The 22,245-nt window shown below is 38.6% G+C and overlaps 1 protein-coding gene and 1 pseudogene across 2 annotated transcripts in view; one reads left to right on the top strand and one right to left on the bottom strand.

Annotated features, from left to right (window-relative positions):
* Nucleotides 1–22,245, top strand: part of LOC129770325 (uncharacterized) — a 50,585-nt gene that overhangs the window by 17,622 nt on the left and 10,718 nt on the right. For both annotated transcript variants that reach the window (XM_055773064.1, XM_055773063.1), the window contains exon 2: nt 20,745–21,297. In XM_055773064.1, the coding sequence (XP_055629039.1) occupies nt 21,184–21,297 (114 nt within the window). In that variant the 5' untranslated portion in view covers nt 20,745–21,183. The remainder of the gene's footprint in view (nt 1–20,744; nt 21,298–22,245) is intronic.
* Nucleotides 8,263–9,310, bottom strand: LOC129770324 (replication factor C subunit 3-like; annotated as a pseudogene).

Here is a 22,245-nt window from a genome sequence, read left to right on the forward strand (position 1 = left end):
TGTGTTAGTCTAGAATATTCTTGAATAAAACTAAGAAAATTTTTTTTTTCATTTCTTCCCGATATTGTTGCCCACTACACCTACACACACTAAGATAAAAATATGTACGTAAAATACTCTAATACCTGAAAGTTGTAGTTTCAAAATGATGCGCATTCACCATTTTTGCTTCATTTATGCAGATTGTTTCTCTGCTTCAAAGTCTCGAAAAGGAAGTAAAAGATCATATTTATCAGAGGATGTGGTGTCATGGGTGTATTCGAATTGAAAATCGCTGATGTAAAGTATTGGGGAAAACTCTTATCTGGTACATAACCTATACGGTGTTACTCTGATATCACTTGCAAAAATGTCGAACATACAAGTTTCATAAACTCACTGATTGATCTGACATTGGCTGGAGTGGTTTGATACAGTATCGGTGAATCATTCGTTTGCTGCAAGCTAATAATAAAACCGTTATCACAGCTGGCCTGATAGAATGTTTAAGGGTGCCCTTCATAGCTGTGCATGTTTTCGGTTTTTGTTATTGTTCCGACTTAATGTTGGGTCTGTAGATGAAGAAGAAAAAGTTTCTCGAAGTCGCTTCCGACTTTTCTTGTGGCAATGTAAAAGTGAGATTTCACCTAATGGTGAACTAGCATCGAGTGGCCACGGCCTGGATTGATGGCCGTGAAGAGATAGAGAGCTTTTCATTTCACTATTTTTAATAGGTGAGAGGAAATAATCGCACGTATGCACAGAGGCCGAGATGGCAAAATGGGCAATAAAATAATCACTACAAAGTACTAAAATCTGGGGCTTAAAATAGAGAGAGGTATGGAACCGCGTGTAAAATAGTCTAGACATTTCATACATGTAAGAAAATCGCATTACGCTCAGATTTCCACGTTCTCGCGTGTTCAGCCACACGCCGGGTGGTGGTCTGTAATTTTCCGCGTGTGTGCCCGCCACGGCAACGGCAAGCGGAAACGCCACCCGCCGTTTCCAAAGATATCAAATTTCAACTATTGTAGTTTGCACGGCATTGGTAGCCATGAAGAATTGACTTTCGTCCACTTCTCGCATTGTTTCAGCCCAAGTGCAATGTAGAAACATTCGAAGCATGCATAATACAAAAAGGTTGAAATGAATTTTCGCTAGCGTTCTTCCACGCTCATGTAGGTACATTCAAGGTCGAGTTGAACGATTCGCAAAAAAGTTGGATAACAGAAAAGTTGGATAACAGAAATGATAATTTTAGTTAGTTGCGATTGCTTGGTTGTTTTACTTTCCTGATTTAGATCTCTTGCCAGGAAAATAATTCCTAATGTTTTTTCCGATTGTTGGTTTTTCTGATTATACGATTATATCATGCAGTAATACATACTAAAACAATGGGTCTGTAGTTCAAAAATTATTTTAATTTTTCGTAGTTTCTCACAATGGTGCGATCTTTACATTCTATCATTTGCGTAGTTTTGATTTTATTTGCTGTCGTCCAAAGGATCAGACCTGAGGTCATTTTCTTCGCTAACGTGAAAGTCGAGAGCTGTCCCGTTGTACTTTAGGGAAAATTTTGGACTATAGAGTTGAACTATTTAGAGTTTTATTAAATGATTCCAGAACTGATCAATATTAGATCACTACGATCCAAAAGATGTATGTTGTAATTTTTCAAACCAGCAAAAAATAACAATCACTTCTCTAAAAAAATATAGATTCCGGTCACTACTTAAAAATCTTGATAGATTGGTATGAAGCTTATTCGATGAATTTCGTTCCCAATCACCTGCCTGGCGAATTCCGTTCCAGCCAAAATTGATTTTTTGATATGAATACTTTCGAACATTCACGTTTTCTTACTTAGCGTCATGTGAGTTTTTTCCGTGAAATCGCCCCCTTACCCCGCAATCTTCCTCTACGATCTTCCGTCCCGTAAATTCGCTGATCCCGTGTTCCTTCACCATTTTCTTCAATAAACGCACTGGACTCGCCCGAACCATCCTTTTGATGGCAGCGATAACCCTCGGAATTCGAGCTGCCCTCGGACGATAGGCGGACACCTTTGCGGATAGTTGTCCTTTCTTCACTCGGTCTAAGACCCTGTGCACGGCCCACCGGGATACTCCCAACAATCGCAACAATCGACCTCATATCGATAAAATAGATCTCAGTCTGCCTGCGTTATCGTAACAGGCAGTAACTCAAGCAATCCACGTTTTCCCTTCGCGGTTGGGAAATCAAACCAACAAAAAAATAACAAGCAGACCAACGGGGAAAACTAGGCTCGTTAGTCGGAAACTCCTTAACAAACCAGTTTCAGAAACTATGAATTCCAACAAAGCAAGCAACAATAGAGAAATACTAGAACATTAGCATTAGTGAGAGTTTTTCTATCTGGTTCTATATTTATGAAACACTGAAATTTTAGTTTTTTCAATGTTTCACGTCTGAACACAACAAAAATGTTCAAATGGCCAGTCTTATAAATGAAGACAGTTATTGTATTCTACACTACAGGGTGCGTGACGAATTTTTGCAGTAAATTTAAAATAGCAATTTATCGTGCTTGCGAAACAAGATTCAGATATATCTGGCAGCACTGTATAACTAATTCTATTAGGTGTCAGATGTAGGCAAACAGTGTTAAGTAAACGTAGGGATAGTGGGGGTAAATTGGTCATGGGGGGCAAAGGTGTCACCTGCTTGTTTGGTAGTATAACTATTGATTATAGATGCCGTATTGATAGTCAACTTATGTTTGAAGAATTTAATGACTTTTGAGTCACCCTGTACTTCAGTAGAGCTGTCGCATGTCAAAATACAAATAAAAACAGAAATTACTCCCTCGATAGCCATTCGGCCGCAGTTCTGTGCGCATGGTATTTAAGGAATTTCTCGTGAAATTTAGTTTATTCAATCTGATATATTGGACAAACCATCAATTTGGACCACTGTTCACATATTGCTACCTTGAAGAACAATAAGTTGAACTATAATATTCTTCGTGAAACGGGAGTTGGAGCGATATGTGGGCGCTGGAAATGGGCATATTCCTTAGGGTGACCACTTTGCCCCCACTTCCCCTAAAGATGTCGAAACAAGAGAGTAATCGGTCAGTCGTCGTTGTTTTATTGCGCGCCGGAGCGAGCGTAAAGGAGATAGGTTGGTTGGCAAAAGTGTTGGAAAAAAACAGTGAATTATATAAAGAAAAATTTAGAAAATTTTAAAACTATCATACACGCCTACCAGGGGCAGAGCTGCAATCCATCACCGTCAATGTCACAAAAAAGCTGACCATAGACACTCAATTCATCTCACGGCACGTGAGATCCAAATATTCAGTAGTGATAAAAGGTGTGTCACATCAAATTGCATCACGGAAAAAACGCTGTAGAAATTCACCCAGTAGACCGATCCTTTTGAAAATTTTAGACAGTAAAATAAAAACTATTAAACAACTTTTGGCATTTTCTTTTTATTCATACTTCGAGCCCAAGCCCGTATGCTCGCACCTTCCTCTTTACCCCGTCCATAAGGTTCTGTACAACGTCAGGTTGTAGTTTTTTTTAAACAGAAATCCATTTTCTCTTGAAGTCTGCCTCCGATTTGACAACTTTTGGGTTCTTCCGGAGGGCCTGCTTCATAATCGCCCAATAGAGAAATATTGGGCGAAGCTCCGGCGCGTTGGGCGGGTTCATTTCCTTTGGCACGAAGGTGACCCCGTTGGCTTCGTACCACTCCAACACGTCCTTTGAATAGTGGCACGAAGCGAGATCCGGCCAGAAGATGGTCGTGCCCTCGTGCTGCTTCAATAGTGGTAGTAAGCGCTTCTGTAGGCACTCCTTAAGGTAAACCTGCCCGTTTACCGTGCCGGTCATCACGAAGGGGGCGCTCCGCTTTCCGCAAAAGCAGATCGCTTGCCTCACCATGTACTTTTTGGCAAACTTGGATAGTTTCTGCTTGCGAATCTCCTCCGGAACGCTGAATTTGTCCTCTGCGGAGAAGAACAACAGGCCCGGCAGCTGACGAAAGTCCGCTTTGACGTAGGTTTCGTCGTCCATTACCAGGCAATGCGGCTTCGTCAGCATTTCGGTGTACAGCTTCCGGGCTCGCGTCTTCCCCACCATGTTTTGCCTTTCGTCGCGGTTAGGAGCCTTCTGAACCTTGTATGTACGCAGGCCCTCCCGCTGCTTGGTCCGCTGGACGAATGACCTTGACAAATTCAGCTTATTGGCGACATCCCGGACCGAACTTCTCGGATCACGTCTAAACTTCTTAACTACGCGCTTGTGATCTTTTTCACTGACGGAGCATCCATTTTTGCCGTTCTTCACCTTCCGGTCGATGGTTAAGTTCTCGAAGTATCATTTTAGTACTCTGCTGACCGTGGATTGGACGATTCCCAGCATCTTACCGATGTCCCGATGTGACAACTCCGGATTCTCGAAATGAGTGCACAGGATTAATTCACGACGCTCTTTTTCGTTCGACGACATTTTTCCAAATTTACAAAAAAACTGACAGTGAAGCATGGCCAACGTGATCTATACACTTTTATCTGATTATGAGCGAAAGCTGAAGATATAATTCCTAAAAATTAAATTTCTACAGCGTTTTTTCCGTGATGCAATTTGATGTGACACACCCTTTACTCACTCTTTTGTTTCTAACACCTAACCAACTGACGGTTGGTTCCAATGCCTCTCACTGCCGATCGCTCTGTTTACAACTTTACGTTACGAGAGCGGTGGTTGTGGCGTATGATGGTAGTAGAAATGTGAGTGATCAGACAGCGAGATGAAGAATAGAAGGTGGGAAGATTCACGGGTTTTGGTTGTGTTGAACTTTGATTGTGTTAGTAGCCAGGAAGATAAGCAGTTCACATATCAGGCATACCAGTCAGTTACTGAAATGGTACAAAATTGAATGTGTCAACGAATAACGTTGAAGGAGGATATACAGAAGCTAATTGCAGATTTCCAAATCATATTTTTCGCATGATGAAAAAAAAAACAGAACATATCACGAACTGGAATGTTTTTTTTTTTTTATTTCAGAAATAGTATTCTAATGTCTACTATGTTTGGATTCTAGAACAACTTCATGGAAGTTTGACTTTTGTCAGCAATTTTATTTACTTTTTTCACAGTTAGGGTGCTGAAAACCAAGGCGCTTGTATAAATGTATAACAGGTGAAGCAACATCATCACTTCAATAAGAAGGGGATTACGGTTTGTGGAGCGGGGGTTGTTTGTTTTGTTATTGCTAGGATACGCCATTTTTGCATTTTCACATGCGAGAGTAGTGGATGAACCGGATAAGAATGAAATTCTACAAAATCATCCCTTCTTTTTCACATAAATTCGCGAAAGCCGAACATAGTTGGCATCGTTCGAATAAGCGTCGTAGCACTTTGTAGGGAGCCGCCGGCAGAGTTCTGTTGCTGTTTGTAAACAATACCGACAGCAATTTCAATATCGCTGAAAGTGCATTTCATATGATTGTTTCACCTGGTATATATAGAGGCTCCTTGCTGAAAACTTCAGTCGTCTAAAACTGAGACGCAAACGGAAAACTTTTCGTCTTAATTTAAGTCATACGGAGTGAATTAAATTTATTTTTCAAGTTCATTTTACATGAAAAAACTTGCAACCTTTTTTCCCCATGCACTGTCAAATGTTTATCCTTCAAAGGAGCAAAAGATTGTGTGACTCTGACTTCGTTCGTTTACGTTTTTGGTCGACGTAACGAGAATTAAAATTGAAATGAAATTGAGTGTAGAACACTTCAACAATACTGAAATTTCAGTTTCTGTTAAAATGTCGGGCCATTATGATTTTGAACGCTAGCATTGAATTAGGAAAAAAACTAATTTCATTTGCTTATTTTTACTTTTAATAAAAACACTTTTCCTATGTAGTGGACTATTATAAGAAATGTAACAACATAAACAAAATCTGTGACGTCACAGATTTAAAAAATCTTCCCACCTTTCATTTTCCATCTCGATCAGACAGTTCCAATCATTTTTGACAATCGCGACGGTTGTTTAGATCAAGAAGGTGGAGTTAACAGGTGGCTCGTAATTTACACTATTTAGAAAAGACGTATGAGGAATGGCAAGACGAAAGGTTTGGATTTGTTTATGTTATCACTTACGTTGGTATGGTTACATTTGATTTCGTCGAAGGTATTTGAAGCAGTATAATAAATAAACAGTTGTCGTTGAAAATAGTAACCTAGTAACCTTTATGCATATGCTTCCGCCAGCTGGCTCGACTAATGTGATATGATTTATTCAGGGAATGCTTTGATCGTGGTACCGACATGGTGCATAATTTGCAGCTTTGTTTTTTGTGCTGGTTCATAACGGCAATCAACTGTGCCGACGAAACTGTAGCCAATGTTTAGTGTTGTTTGAATACCATCTATGTAAATAAATTCAAACTTACGGGATACGTCCGAACGGCAATTCTGACATTACGTTTTACCTTCCACTTCACTTTCCTTGGTTTATATTTGTTTGTTGAAGTAGAAGTTGTTGTTGTTATTAGAGATGTCTAAATTTTTCGTTTATTCGATTATCGATTAATCGTGGGGCCATTTTTAAATATTCGATTCTTTCGAACAATTGTCTTTCAGTATTCGAGTATTTATTTCTTGCAGTTAAAATGAACAAACATTTATAATAAAAAAGATTATGGTGTCATAATTTTAAAAGTTATATCAAATATAATTTTCAAATTAACATGGTGCAGCCAAAACCATTATTGGCGGATCATGAAAATGATCCGATTGAAAACCGACAAGGCGTTTTTTTATTTAGAGTTAAGCCTTACCAGAACTATTGAAGTTTAGTTAATAAACGTGAGATTAACACAAAAAAAAATTAGTGGGTTATATCTATGATATAACCGCAAGGTTCACGTGGAACTACCTTAGCTGAGCAATCATTCGTTTGTATTGATTAAATTCTTGATTGAATGAAACAGTTTCCAAATTCAATTGAGTTCAATATATTTGCTCTGTGAGTGAAAAAAATGAACAAATGCCGTGTAAAGTCAATTCATTTATTGTGATTGATTGTTCTTCGTTACAAGTAAATTTAATGACGGACCTTTTACGTTTGGTATGATGACTAGAACAAAATATATGTACGGAAGAATTATCAAACGTTTGATGAACCAGCCTAAGGCTGAAAATCTTTCCAATAAAGACCAAAAAAAAATTATCAAACGATTATTTTATTTTACATTTCCCTCTGAAGTTTACATCCCAAAAGTGTACATACTTCTCGAATCTCGAATTTGCTTGAAACTGGGAAGTTCATTCGCTTCTAGTGGCTGCACGATTTTCCCAGGTTCCTAAGTTTAGAAGATCATGTTAGGACAGACATATTCCACTCTGCACAAAGGCAAGCGAGGACAAAAGTACTCGCAGTTTGCATTTATTTTCAGAGCCGATTTCCCCAAAACCACGGTTTTGAAGTCTGTGTTAGGGAAACACATTTCAATCGGAACAAAAATACCCCCGATTTGTATGAATTCGCAATGCCGATTTCCCCACGCTTCATCAATTTGAAGTCTGTGTTAGGGAAACACATTCCAGTCGGAACAAAAATACCCCCGACTTGCATGAATTTGAAATACCGATTTCTCCAGGCACCTTGGTTTAGAAATCTCTATTAGGGAACACATTTCGGTGGGAACAAAAGCTCCCCCTACTTTCGTGTGTTCTTTTTCTTCTTTTTGGCTTTGAGAGGGTTTAAACTTTTCAGTTCACTCGCCTCTAGACTCTTTCGTGTGCTTGCAATGCCGATTTCGCTGCTTGGTTTTAAAGTCTGTGTTAGGGAACATTTTTCGATGAGAACAAAAGTCCCCCTACTTTCATGTATTTGCAATGCCGATTTCCCCAAGGCTGCTTGGTTTTGATGGCTGTGTTAGGGAAACCGTAAATCGGGCCAATCAAAACGATGCAGTTAGGGCGTTTAGATAACGCCTAATATTTTACAGTTATTCAATTGTTTATCTAATGAAAAACAAAATTTTGTTAGTTGCGATAGATGCGTAGAAATATTCCCTATCAAGTGATGCAAACATCTCTTCTATCCAGTACGAAATGTTCGAGCTATAAGCATTCGAAATCTTTCATTTTTTCCTGCATGTTCTGTGTTTAGGTTTTCATTTTACCCTCCATATATTCCGGTTAGACGTAGTCCCACGTCAAAAATTTAATTTTTTTATAAAACGAAAGAAAATTGCGATCTCGAAGAATCGCTTAAAAATCATCCACTTCCATTGAGGCTTTATTGAGAAACTTCATATACAGTGTTACAAACTGCGCCACGAACACGTCCAGATGGAATATATGTTTGCTTCCTTGCTGCATCCAGTGTTCATAATGCCCGGCAAAATTCAATGTTTGCGTCTTCAGACTCATATCGCAATTTTTAACCAGATTCGGTACCAATCCACAGATTATAACATTCGATAGAACGCCTTGAAATAGCAGCTCGTATAGCCGTTCGCTCACCCCCTCCAGCTTCTGTGGACTTTGTTCGAGGACAATCTGATTGGCGGTTTCTCGATGGAATATTTGCCAGTCAATTTCCGGTACTTCTTAGTTGACCGTGAATGGTTACTGTTGTACCTTGCAAGCTTCCAGCATGAGGATAGCGTAATTTTTTTCTCCGAAGGAATGTGCTGAAATGCAAATAGTGTTGTTACATTCAAGAAACAAACAAATGACAATATTACATCCAAAATTTTAAGAATATCCTCCTAAGATAGAGCCGGCCCCCTTATTCCCAAGTAACGACTTCTCACCGCGGGAATAACCCGCGAAGTAGAATTGGCGCACAAAATCAATCTGCACCTAGACACATACTTTTCAATGGTTCTTCTCAGCGCATCCTGGGTATCTTTGGTCAGCTAATCCACCACGGACAAATTGAGTCTCATATTCACTCTACCCGCTGGGATCAATTTGATTGATCAAATCCGACACGACCATCCTGTCAAATATCCCGGTAACCGATGAATTCAACTCGATGTGCTAATTACTGCTGATGGTACTGATTTCCACCTTCCGGTTCGAGGGCGTTGTGAAGTTTATTATTTCATTGCGTAGCCGTTCCACGCCCGGTTGGTAAAGTTTCCACAGCAGATACATGATGCGAGTTTTCTTACTGGCCCGGAAGGACCGTATAACATGAGATGCGGGAAGTCTCCCTGGGAGCGAGATTGATCAGATGCGCAACTTGCGTTTTGTGGTAGTCCAGTTTGGACAGCTGGCGCGATCGGTAGCGGTCAACTCAGAGAGCCATTGTACACAAAAATATTTAATGTATAATACAAAAATACTTGGTGACTAGTTGTTTTCGTGTTGGCCTTTGTCAGAGTAAATGCATCACCTCCAGAGATGCCAGATGATTTTTTTGAAAATCTTCGACAAAAATCTGAAATGTTGATGAAATCTGAGATGCAGATACTTTTGTAACCGCGAGAATAGTAAAGTAATGTTTGAATAAAGGGGTTTTAAGCGCAGGGAATCAAGTCATAAAGAGAAGAAATACCATATCCCTACAGTCTGCAACTGAAAATATAAGTTTGCAACAGGATAGACAGGACATTAAATATCAGTAAAATGGCGAACATGTCTGCAGGGTTAGTATCCTTGCAATGATGAGAAACAAATTTGGTAAAAAAAAATCGTAGTCGAACGGGTTACAAAATGCATCATTTTGCTAATTTCAAACCCGATCGGGAGCCGGAATAGAGGGGATACGCAAGGCGTGTTATTCCACAAACTAAGTACTAATACAAATGACACGTGTATTACTACGTAGAGTCGGCGAAGTGCCGCTAAAAACGTTAAGGCCGTCTGAAAAGTTGAAAAGAAAATACTAGCCTGAAAACACAATATTCTTCAAATTGTATTTAAAATGAAACTGTATATTCACATCTGGCATCCCTAGTCACGAAGAACGAACACAAAGAGGCGAATATTGTGAATATCGCCAAACACCAAACCATCAGCTAGACTTTTGAGTGTCGCACTATTCTGACATTTCAGCGACAGGACACTCACCAAAGAGCTCGGATTTCTACTGTCAAGTAGAAGTTCACCATGCGTTAGTGTTGTGATAATACTCTTCTCACACTATTGGACTGACTTTGGGATGGTCACCAAAGATAATCGTAGTACAAAATTTGTTGATTATCTTTGTGTGAGTGCCATCACTTGATTCTCACGACAAATCGCAGCTCTGACCAGGGGGTCTTCGTAGCCACTTAATTACGCGTTCGCTTACTAAGCGATCGATCGTGAGTTCAAACTCAGGACCCTCAATTTGACCATCTTTGTGTTGTTATATAATAACTACGTCCACGCAACCATCATAAGCGATGGAGATCGATTCATCCATACAACTGCTCTGCTCTGCAAGAAACATCGGGCTGCTGTTCTATAATTAACCCAACAATGATCAATGTCAACTGTCTCCGCTGTCCGGTCTGCTGAACAATGGAAGAACAAAAAGAATACCCTTACGCCTAAATGGCTACTACTGTGTAATTTACCATAATGTAATGGAACAGAAAACCTAACGCCTAAATGGCTACTGTGTAATTTACAATTTATAGAAACATAAAACACATGTACATGTACACGATTAAAAACCCGGCTCTGTCACAGCTAAAATTCTAATGAGCCTAATAAATAAATAAATGGGTTAAAAAAAAATACACACCTACCAGGAAGAAATACGAGTGCGGAACGGCTGATCGTAGCAGGGTAAAAAGTGAGAAAAATTATCAAAAAAATCCAGCGAGGGCAGTAAGGTACAAGGCTCGGGAAATCGGGTGTTTGGACTTTTCTATTCGGCGAGTAATGGCTAAAAATCTTGGCTATAAGTCAGTCGTATGCGCTACGCAGAGGCCAATTCAAGAACGCTGCAACCAGATCACGGCGATTGGAGAAAGCTAAAAAACTCCTGAGTCGGTTGAAGCATCCTCATGATAGTTCTGTAATCTTTTTCTCTGATGAGTTTTTTAATCAGGATCAAAAGCTGAATGAAAAAGATTGCTGCTGCTCGTGATTTCATCTTCCAACATGATGGAGTACCTGCTCATAATGCCAAGAAAATACAGAAATGGCTTGCTGCAAATATTCCGGAATTTTTGGAAGAAGACCCCCTAGTAGTCCCGATATCAATCCTTTGGTGTGGGGCGTCGTCGAACGAGATATCAATAGAACGCCGCATACCACACTTAGTTCGCTTAAAGCTAAGATCATGAAGGTGATGACTTCTATGAATCGAAACATGGTAAATCGTACATGTGGCAGATTCCGGAAGCATCTATCTACAGTCATCGAAAAGGGAGGCGATTTCTATAGTTATGAAAGGCAGTGTATAACAAACTATTTGAAGCATAACGTTTGCATGAAAAATGTACTTTTTTTCGGATGGTGATAAATAAACTAAAACAGGTAATTGAGTTTGATAAATTTCCCATGTAAGGTAATTATATCAGCTCACTTGCAAAAAAATCTACGCCCTTGCGAGCGGTCTTCCGGCTGTTAACCGGAACATTCGCCATGGCGAACGAAAACATGTTTTGTTTTTGAGTTCTTTCTTCGTTTTATTTATCAATTCCTTCTCAGCTTTCGCGACGAAATTGTTTGAGTAGATCTTACATTTCAGGTTTGCCCAGAAATTTGGGACGCAACTGGGAGACGTTGGGCGGGTTCGCCGACTTGGATACCACATCGATATTCAGCCGCTTCATCTCCTCTAACGATCGCTTCGAGTAGTGGGCCGACGCAAAATCCGTCCAAAACACCGCTTCTTCGTCCTTATGGTATTTCTTGATGAACGATGCAACTTCCGACAGGCACTACGTACTTTAAATTTCCCCGTTCACCGTCAGTCCGGAGCTAAAGAAGAGCGGATTTGACATCCCTTTCTCGCTGATTGTCAACCACAGCAGCACCTTCTTGGGGAACTTGATGTGTGAAATAAACTTCAATTCGGATCTCACTTCCTTCGTGGGGAAAGTAAAATATGAAGAGCCCTGCCAGTCGTTGCCATCCAGGGTGAGATAGGTCTCGTCGTCCATCACCACCGCCACGTCGCTATTCGCCGGGAAAATCGACTTGACCATCTAATTCAGTCGCTGCGTCATTGCCTGCAGCTCCGAGACCAGAGGACGGGATGGGATGGCCCAGACCGAGATAGATATTGCTCTTCTTCATGCGCTCTATTTTTACTCCTTGAAAACACTTTCCAACTTCATTTTATAATCAGGTGCAATATTATCACGCATTTGTAGAACAGCATTATTAGTCATGTGGATAGCGTGGTCGTGTAAAACAGTTGCGTCCTAGCCGGCCTCAGCTCAATCCTCGTTGTAGTCGTTTGGACTCTTTTTTTGGGTTGGGGGACAGATGGCAATATTTGCCTATTTGACGCTTCAAGGCACGAAATGGCATGTTTTCTGTCAAAAATGAAATGCTTTCTGACAACGCTAGCTTGGGTTTAGCTTAACTGTTTGCGATCACGGTTAGAGTTCGACTGATAGAACTGTCAATTTTTTTCTGCTGACTCAAGGGTTACTATGATTGATGCTGCATGGGTAGTTTCGTTAGTGCGTGTGAAGGTAAACTCATGAAAAATATGCAATTTTTGTCCATTTTTTTAAATGCAAACGTTACCAGTTCATTTAAAAAACAGCTCTTTCAAGACAACTATCAGAAGTATTAAAAGAGTTAAATTTACAGATTCATGAACAGTTAGAAAAACTTGTTCCCAACAATTTCAGTCTTCCCTAAGGCCTTCAAACATGCCTCTGGGCATAGACCCTTCTCGTTTTTGTTATAATTTTTTTTTTCAATATTAAATATTTTTCAAAAATGCATCGTAATTATACAATTAACACTCTGGTAGAACGTGGAGTTGAAGAAGCAGCTGTAAAAGGTATTCTAGAGGTAAAACATCAATGTGTGAAGCTTGGGTCATTTGATATCTGTACGCAAAAAAAAATCTATCTCAGAACCATGTTAATGAAATAAAAATGTTGAGTACTCAAAATGAAGGTCAGTTTTTACACTATAAAGGGAAAAATAGGGAAAAAATTATTCCTATTTGAATTTAAGTGAATATTGGTATGTTTGTTATCGAATACCATTTATCATATTTTGAATACTCTGTTGGTTAACCTGAGCCGCCATTTTGTTTTACCATCTCTTCATCTCTGTCGCAACCCGAATTACTTTTCCACTCTTCTTCAACTTTTGTTTGACAATCGCCTAATATTTCACAATTGGACGGAGTTGCGAGCAGTTGGGTGGATTGATGTCCTTGTTTCTTCTGAAAGAGGAAACAATTCATAACAAACCGTTGTCAAAAAATTTCAGCTCCCACCACTAGGAGCGCTGCAGTAAAATAAACATACAGATAATTTTCGTGAATGGCGTTAACGTTCCCCATGGAACTTTTGCCGTCTTAACGTATGCATTAACTAGCGTCATTTATTAATACATAGTTGAGATTTCTTAAGCCAAATAACACGCCTTGAATGTATTCCGACGGGCAAACTCTAGAATACGCGTGACCACAGTGCAAGTCGGACGAAATTTCTTTGACAAAAAAAGTCACAGGAGGGTTGTGTCCGAGACACGACCGCATACTTGACATAGGATTCCGTTAGGCTATTGATGTCTCTGTCACGGAACACTTTTCGGTGGGAACAAAAGCTCCCCCTACTTTCATGTATTTGCAATGTCGATTTCCCCCAGGCGGCTTGGTTTTGATGTCTCTGTTAGTTAACCGCCGCATGTGTCGTCAATTTCGACCCATCAAAAGAGGGTATTTCCGTTAGGATAGAGGTTGAGATTTTTCAATTGTTAAATAGTTAGTTTCATATAATATATATTATTTTCTTCAATATAAAAAATTGTTATGGAGTGCCCAAATCGATTGACGCAAAAATTTCATCAATCCACCATGAAATGACTGAGTAATAAGCGTTTGAAATTGGACAATTTTCACGATGTGCTCGATTATGTCCCCGAAAGACGTAATCCTACGTCAAAATCCCCCGACCAGGACGGGGATCGAACCCGAACACTCGGCACGATAATGTGAGACGCTAACCCCTCGGCAAGGGGCGTACAGATAATTACTGGGCCTTACTCTCGTATCCCCTTACATTTACGTTCCCATTACGCTTACATCTCACTGCACTTTTTTGCACCTATTCCTGTTTTCACCAATCGTGAGATGTAAGAATGAATTCCATGTAGAACATAGAGCAGAAACCAGAATGACCCTGTGTTCATTTCCTATGTCGTTTCTAAGACAAACATCAGTTGTATTTCGTTTTGTTTATTCTCGAGTAATGGATGAGTTGTTTCAAAAAAGAAATACGATAAGCGATTACGATGAGCACGAGGAATCGCTCTATTTTCACAAACGAGAGCGTGAAGTGTAAATCAGTATAACATCGATGGATGAACTAGGTGTATTCATAATGAATACTACCAAATGTTTACAGTTGCGTGTAATCCGTAATAAGGTTGTCCTTACTTCACATTGTTTTCACGTCTAGTGTATTCGGAAAAAGGTCCAATGACTCGAGCTTTATAGCCTCTTACTTTGAAAAAATGAAAAAAAAATAGAAGATAAAAACCAGGTTTCTTGGAGCTTTTAGGCTGAGGTCACACACAAATATTTACCCGCAACAGTTAATATGGCAGTCGGTTTTACAGCTGATATAATGTGGTCCATCACCATTATACCACCATTACATTTCAAAGAAACAAACCTCAGCAATTGGAAACTGTAGTAACCACTTCAATCTACCTTTGGAAACACAAAATACACGAGCACTTTCCCTCAGATAGAATTGAAACCGACGCCGACGGACATGTGACATCAGCATTAATGAAGGCTGTTGACCGCTCGCTGGCTGGAATGAGACTGTGTAATATCAAATGTAAATGACATCACCCGGAATCATAATTTCAAAATGGACTGAGCCTAAGTTGCAACATTTCTTCCTTCTTAGTGTCCGTAGTGCAAGCCCCGCATTGGCATTGCGACTAATAATTGCATTTCAAATGAGAAATATTTAGGGAAGGGAGTATTTAGTATTGTGATGAGGCAGGAGTATATACCATAAAGGCATCTGCAGCTTGTTTCAAATGTATATACAATCATTCAAAACCTTCTTAGAATAACTTTCTATCGTAGCCTCTGGGATGTAAAGTCACTTGAATTTGAAGAGAAATACAATGTACAGATTATCTAAATAGAATGATTTTCTCAAATGTTTTATATAATGCACACATGTATGGGTTCCCAGTAAAAATATACGAGGGTCGTTCAAAAAGTAAGTTTTAGTGCCCCAGCGCCATCTCGTATGAAAAGCTGGAACTACAAAATTTTAAACATGTGATTTCACAACATTTCTAAGCAGTTTGCAAGAAACCTTGGTCGGATCGGACGCGTCGTTCGTGTTTTAATGAGTTTTAAGATGGTACCTCTTAAAAATCGTCCAAATATGAGTTACGTTCTACCATTCGTTTTCTGACCGTGAAAAACAATAGTGGTGCTGATCAGGGCCCGAAATCTTCAAATGTGAAAAATGAAGACCGACTCTACTCTCAGTAGCTTCGCTTCGACTAGAACTGCTTCGGCAGTCACCCACAACAAAAAATGACTTGACTAGAAAATGAATTGACCAGCGTTGACTAGCGAGGATGACTGGTGAACTAGTACAGTCAGTGGTCATTTCAACTGACTCGACCAATGAATACAAATCTGCCTCTTCATTCAACTGACTTCAATCCACATTTCTACTCCCCTAGGAACGAAATTTATACCCGCGTACGCAATCTTATTTTTGCTTCCATATAAAGAGGAACGAAAACATGATTTCTGATGCAAAAAAGAAGTTACCCTATCAATGGACGGTTTATTGTCTACTCATCGTGAACTCAAACCAACGAACTTAGACATTTATCAAGTACGCTATAAAGGTCCTCGCGTTAGTATTAGTAAATAGCGTGCAAAATAGCGCACACACACTGCACGCTATTTTATGCATGCGAATACAGGTCGGACTTGATTATATATAGTCGACTTTTTTTTCAACAATTATTTTCAAATCCTATACATAATCGAATCTCAAGAAAACAATTTTATGTCAAACATATGTCAATATGAATGTCAAATATTTATAGAAAAATAGCTTTTTTGTGATTCGATTATGTATTGGATTCGAAAATTAACGTTGAAAGTGAATTTGCGATTATATATAATCGAGCTGTAATTTTCGTGTACGATACAAAAGAATTTAGCTCCCTGTAGCGTATGTCAAATCACGTTGAACTCAAACATCGATGCATGCACACGTACATGGGAGACAGAAGGAGAGGAACGAATTCGTTTTGGGAGAAGTCACTCCAAAATGCAATGAGGACAATTTGACGGGGAAGAATGAAATAATATAGTCGAGTCAGTAGAAGGAGATAGTCGTGTTTAGTCGTTTTGGCGGAGAAACTGCGTGAAGAAGCCAAAAGCCATTACTAAAGGCTGATTTAGACGATGCCAGTCAGCGCTCTAGTTGAAGTATCCAGTGAATTGAGAACAGACACTCTGTTCAAGTTAGAGGCCAATTACTTGTTCGATACTGGTACAAGTAACTTGGACAGAGTGTCTGTTCGCTGTTCACTGGATACCTCAACTAGAGCGCTGACTGGTATCGTCTAAATCAGCCTTAACTGAATACGAATAGATAGTCAGCTGACTCTCCTCAGTTGACTATGACTATGCAGAGCCCTGGTACTGATATTCATCGAGAATTGTGTTCAGTGTATGGTGTAGAGTGCATGAGTCTTCAAATGATGAACCGATGGGGGGAAGAGTTCCAACAAGGCCGAGAAGAGGTGTTTCATGAAGCGCGCGTGGGGCGACCTACCGAAACAATGTCAGACGAGAACGTCGAGCTCGTTAGACAGCTGATAAACGAAGATGCATGTTACACACTGGACGAATTGCATGAAATACTTTTAAGCAGAGGGGATTGTGGTCGTTCCTCTATCCGAACAGTCATTCACGTCCGATAACACTGAAGAAATTCGTGACACAGTTACATCGTACTTCAAGAAGTTGGACGCTACGCACTTCGCGCTCGGAATAGAAAAACTCGTGCCACGCTATGAAAAATGCCTCGAACATTACGGCGATTATGTAGAAAAATAGAAAATAAAACGTAGATTACGAAAATCACCTTGTTTTTGTCCTAACTTTATTTTTTCGCGATTTCTGAGGCACTGAAACTTATTTTTTAACGACCCTCGTATATTTGCAACACAAATGAATCCGATATTTATAACGAAGCCAATACAGAGCGGGTAATTGAATGTTGTAGTAGGTATTTGATTACGCAGTTCTCCAATGAAACACACACTATCATATTCAGAGATTATTTCATGTACACAATGCACAATGGTCCAGGAGATGCATTTAAGTGGAAATTAGCATTTAGAGCTCGACAGTTATTCTCTAGACAAAAACTGTCTTCGACAAAGTTGTTACATACGATAGAGCGCTCATTTTTATGTTATCAAAAATAGGGTGACCAAAATTGTCGATGAAATAAAAAATCTAACTTTCTTATCTTTATAGATAGGGGTAAATATAGTTCGACAATGTTGTAGTCCCAGTTATTTGAGACAATTTTGTAAAACAAAGTTTTTTTCTATCTCTTGAAATAACCGATATAGCGCTTTTTTCTATGTAACGTTAGAGTTACCATGAAAAAAATTTTTTTACAAACTGTCTTCGGAAGACTTTTAGAACATACTAATACAAACATTTTGCGATGCAGAACTTGTCAATATCTCAACTTCACCCAAAGTTATTGATATTTCTTCCCAAAAAACACGCTCTTTTCATTTGTTTGTCATTCTTTCTGGGGTAAACATAAAAAATGTTTGTTGACGGAATTTGAAAGAGTAGATTTCACTCTATATAATATGTCATTTTCAAAAATATGTTATTTTTTGTGTTTGAGTTTGAGTGAAATCATGAGTTTTTGTATTAGAAACATCAATAACTTTGAGTAGGAATAAGATATTGACAAGTTCTGCATCGCAAAATGATGGTATTGATAAGATCTAAAAGTCGTACGAAGACAGTTTTGATGTAGAATTTGAATTATAAAAGTTAAAGCAAAAAAAAACCTTTTTTCATGGTTACCCTAATGCAACTTAGATAGAAAGCGCCAATAACAACTTTGTGGGATATATATTTGTTCTTTAGACAAAAACTGTCTTCAACAAAGTTGTTACATATGATAGAGCGCTCATTTTTATGTTATCAAAAATAGGATGACCAAAATTTTCAATGAAATAAACAATCTAACTTTCTTATCTTTATAGATAGAGATAAACATAGTTCGACAATGTTGTAGCTCCAGTTATTTTAAACAACTTTGTAGAATAAAGTTTTGTTTTCATCATTAGGGTGACCATGAAAAAACGTGTTTTTTAGCTTTCACTTTTATATTTCAATTTCTACATCAAAACTGTCTTCGTATGACTTTTAGAGCTCATCAATTCCAACATTTTCCAATGCAGAACTTGTCAATATCTTAATCCTTCTTCAAGTTGTCGATGTTTTTTACCCAAAAACTCATGATTTTAATTATAATTTACTCAAACACAAAAAATAACATAGTGTTGAAAATTACACATCATGTAGAGTGAAATATGCTCTTTCAAATGCCGTCAATGAACTTTGTTTATGTCTGCCCCAGAAAAAATGACACACAATTGAAGAGAGCGTATTTTTTGGGAAGAAATATCAATAACTTTGAGTGAAGTTGAGATATTAACATGTACTGCATCGCAAAATGTTTGTATTAGTAAGTTCTAAAAGTCTTCCGAAGACAGTTTGTATGTAGTATATGAAATATGAAAGTTAGAGCAAAAAAAATTTTTTTTTCATGGTAACTCTAACGTTACATAGAAAAAAGCGCTATATCGGTTATTTCAAGAGATAGAAAAAAACTTTGTTTTACAAAATTGTCTCAAATAACTGGGACTACAACATTGTCGAACTATATTTACCCCTATCTATAAAGATAAGAAAGTTAGATTTTTTATTTCATCGACAATTTTGGTCACCCTATTTTTGATAACATAAAAATGAGCGCTCTATCGTATGTAACAACTTTGTCGAAGACAGTTTTTGTCTAGAGAATAACTGTCGAGCTCTAAATGCTAATTTCCACTTAAATACATCTCCTGGACCATTGTGCAATGTTGCAGAAATTCATTGTTTATTAAAGCTTTAAACTCAAATATTGATAAGACACCGCTCCGGTGGCTCTTAACTTTAATACTTCTGATCGGAATAGTGTAAAAATTGAACAGAAACATAATCTTTAAAGTGGCGCAATTAACAACCCATCGATACGAACTACTATTGTGTAATGCGTAACCATCGTTAAAACGCCACCGAAATAAATTAAAAGCAGATGAATAATACATTGAGGAAAGTTTAAAAGCAGCGACTGGCAGTTTCACAATAAATTATACATACGCGATTTGCTGTACAGATAATTGGGGGGTGAATGTTTAGACACCACGAGGTGGTAACTTTTTCCACAAATTGATAACGCTTTTTATATGGGTACTTGAACCGAGCGGAAACGAATCACGTGGGTGCACTCCAAGCAGAAGCTCACGTTGCCATTTTGGAAATGTTCCGATTAGGAAAGCGCAACTCAGGTGGTTTAATTTTTATATAACATGCGGTGTCATCAATAGTGTACGGTTTACTTCACAATACTTTGATAACAATTATTGAAGTGTGATTACTTTCAGACACATTATAATACATTGTGCTACAACTTAATACTAATGGGCTAACAAAAGAACTGCAATCTACGAATAATGATCGAATTATTTCAAAGCACGCGGACGGTTAACCTTCGCTTCATCAAACCAGGTAAACCCTATTGTTGGTATGAGAAAAGTGAGTTGTTTTGATGAATTAACGACGCTTCAACATGATGTATACAAAACATAACACACATTGCTGGGCACTGGGTCAGACGTTTTCATTTGAAGTGATTGTAAGACTGTTTCCCACCCATATGGGAGTGTGGACAACTTGAACTTTGTAGTCTAATTGTGTTATTGCTCGAGGTACAGACCACCGTTTCTGTTTGGGCACATACCTTCTCATGCAACAAAAAAGATACAGTAACGACCAAATAGATCAAACAATCTCTGCCAGTCTTAATGGAGACTAAACTACTGATAGACCACATAACAATGGTGAGACACATATTAATATGAAAACTGTGTTGATTGCTCAACATATTGCAATCTGGGACCGTGAAGCTGTTGAAATATATCCATAAAGGCATGAAGGTAATGAGTTTATTGTTCCGTTTTTTGTCGTTGTTGAATCGGTAATTTCGTTTCTGGAAATGCTTTTACAGGAGATTACAGACACCTTAATTCGAATGATTCACAGAACAAATTTTTAGATTGAAAGCTGGTTTCTACCTTAAGAACTGTTCAATAATTTTATTGTGGGAAGACTAACAGAAGAATTCTAGCTAAATATGTTTATATATTGTGAAAAATCTCTTTGCACTATGTTTATCCAATAATTTTAATCATTATCTCTGTAAAAACAATATGACTTATGTTTTTGTTATTTCTCTCTTCTTCTCCAGCCAAACACCCGCGCTCGCGCTGTTGAGTAAACGCGGCAATTACGATCGCTGACCGTCACCGGAAGTGACTCGAGTCCCATCCCAGTGTCAGTGGCAGTTACCATGAGGCTGCTCAGCGAAACAGAAGAAGAGACCAAATTTGACATCCGAATCGATCGCACATAGAGTTGAGCGTTCGCTGTGGGTTTTTTTGCTGCGTGGAGAAAACGTGAGACGCCGCTTCTTTGGATTTTAATTAACGTGGAGAAAAGTGAAAGAACACGTTATCAGATTGTTTGTTCCCCTCTGTGATTAATTTGATGTAAACAAGTGAAGCAGCGAAGATCAAAGAAGCTGAATGCGTGTGGCGTGTGCAATAAGCGAAAATTCGGGGCGATTGTTTGTGTGATGTGTTTTGGGAAAATTGGGAGTTGAGTTTGGGATATATTTTCGCGCCAAGATGAGTGCTGTTATCAATAGTAATAATAATAATAATGGCATCGCGACTAATAACAACGAGACGCAAACGCCGGAGGTTCAAGTTACTGTGAAGGATTTACCTATTACGTTTAAGGTGAGTCTGATGATTGCAATTAATTGTCGGGAAAATTCGACTTTAGGTAAATTATTATTTTATTAAAACGGATGGGTGGAGCAACCAATACTCTCCTGAAAACATATATCCAAAATCTTCCGATTAAAAGTTGTAATTTCACGTCAATAGTTAGATGTAAAATTAAAATAAGACAGAACACATAGGGTTGCTTCATAATCAACGTAAAATCAAACGCGATGTTACGGGCAATGACTGAATGCATTGCTGTAGCTACGAGGTATTTTTCTGACCCCCTGTAGAGGTTAGCTTTTTTTTATTGAAAACTATGATGAAACATTGATACGGTTCCGGTGCGATGCTTTCAACGGAAATTCACGGTTGGCTTCCGCTGTATAATGTGTAAAAGCAGCGACCGGTAGAAATGGTTGTAGGCTGGTACTAATTTTGTTGATTTTATAAATTCTATTCATATGCCACACAAGCACATTTCCCCATTGTCTACACACCTGTTCTAAGTGACTGCTCACGGAGTTTATATATTGTTTTTGACAATGGGAAAGTGATGTGTGCCGAATGCAATACCGTCCAGCATTTCCTCTTTCATGGTGCAATTCAATTGATACAATTTATTAGTGTCTGTTCACGCAAAAGCAATGAATAGCGCAATCGTGGAAAATTTTATTCCGGGAGCAGTATAATTTCAACTCTCACAAAAGTAAGACATGAATGTTCATACAAAAACTTCTAGAGGTATAACAACACCCGACATTCGAGTGTACAGATATCCATACTTCTCTCACCACCAGTTCTTCTAATTTATTTTCATATTTATCATACTAGAACTTCATGGTCAATTTAACTCCACCATAACTACATTTACTCCTGCTTCTTTTTTGATCAGTCATCCGTGGATCAGTCATGTTCGTTATCGTGTTAGTATTCTTGGCTCATGTCTTTTCTTTCGAT

This window comes from Toxorhynchites rutilus, chromosome 2 (assembly GCF_029784135.1).
Source record: "Toxorhynchites rutilus septentrionalis strain SRP chromosome 2, ASM2978413v1, whole genome shotgun sequence".
Taxonomy (NCBI): Eukaryota; Metazoa; Arthropoda; class Insecta; order Diptera; family Culicidae; genus Toxorhynchites; species Toxorhynchites rutilus.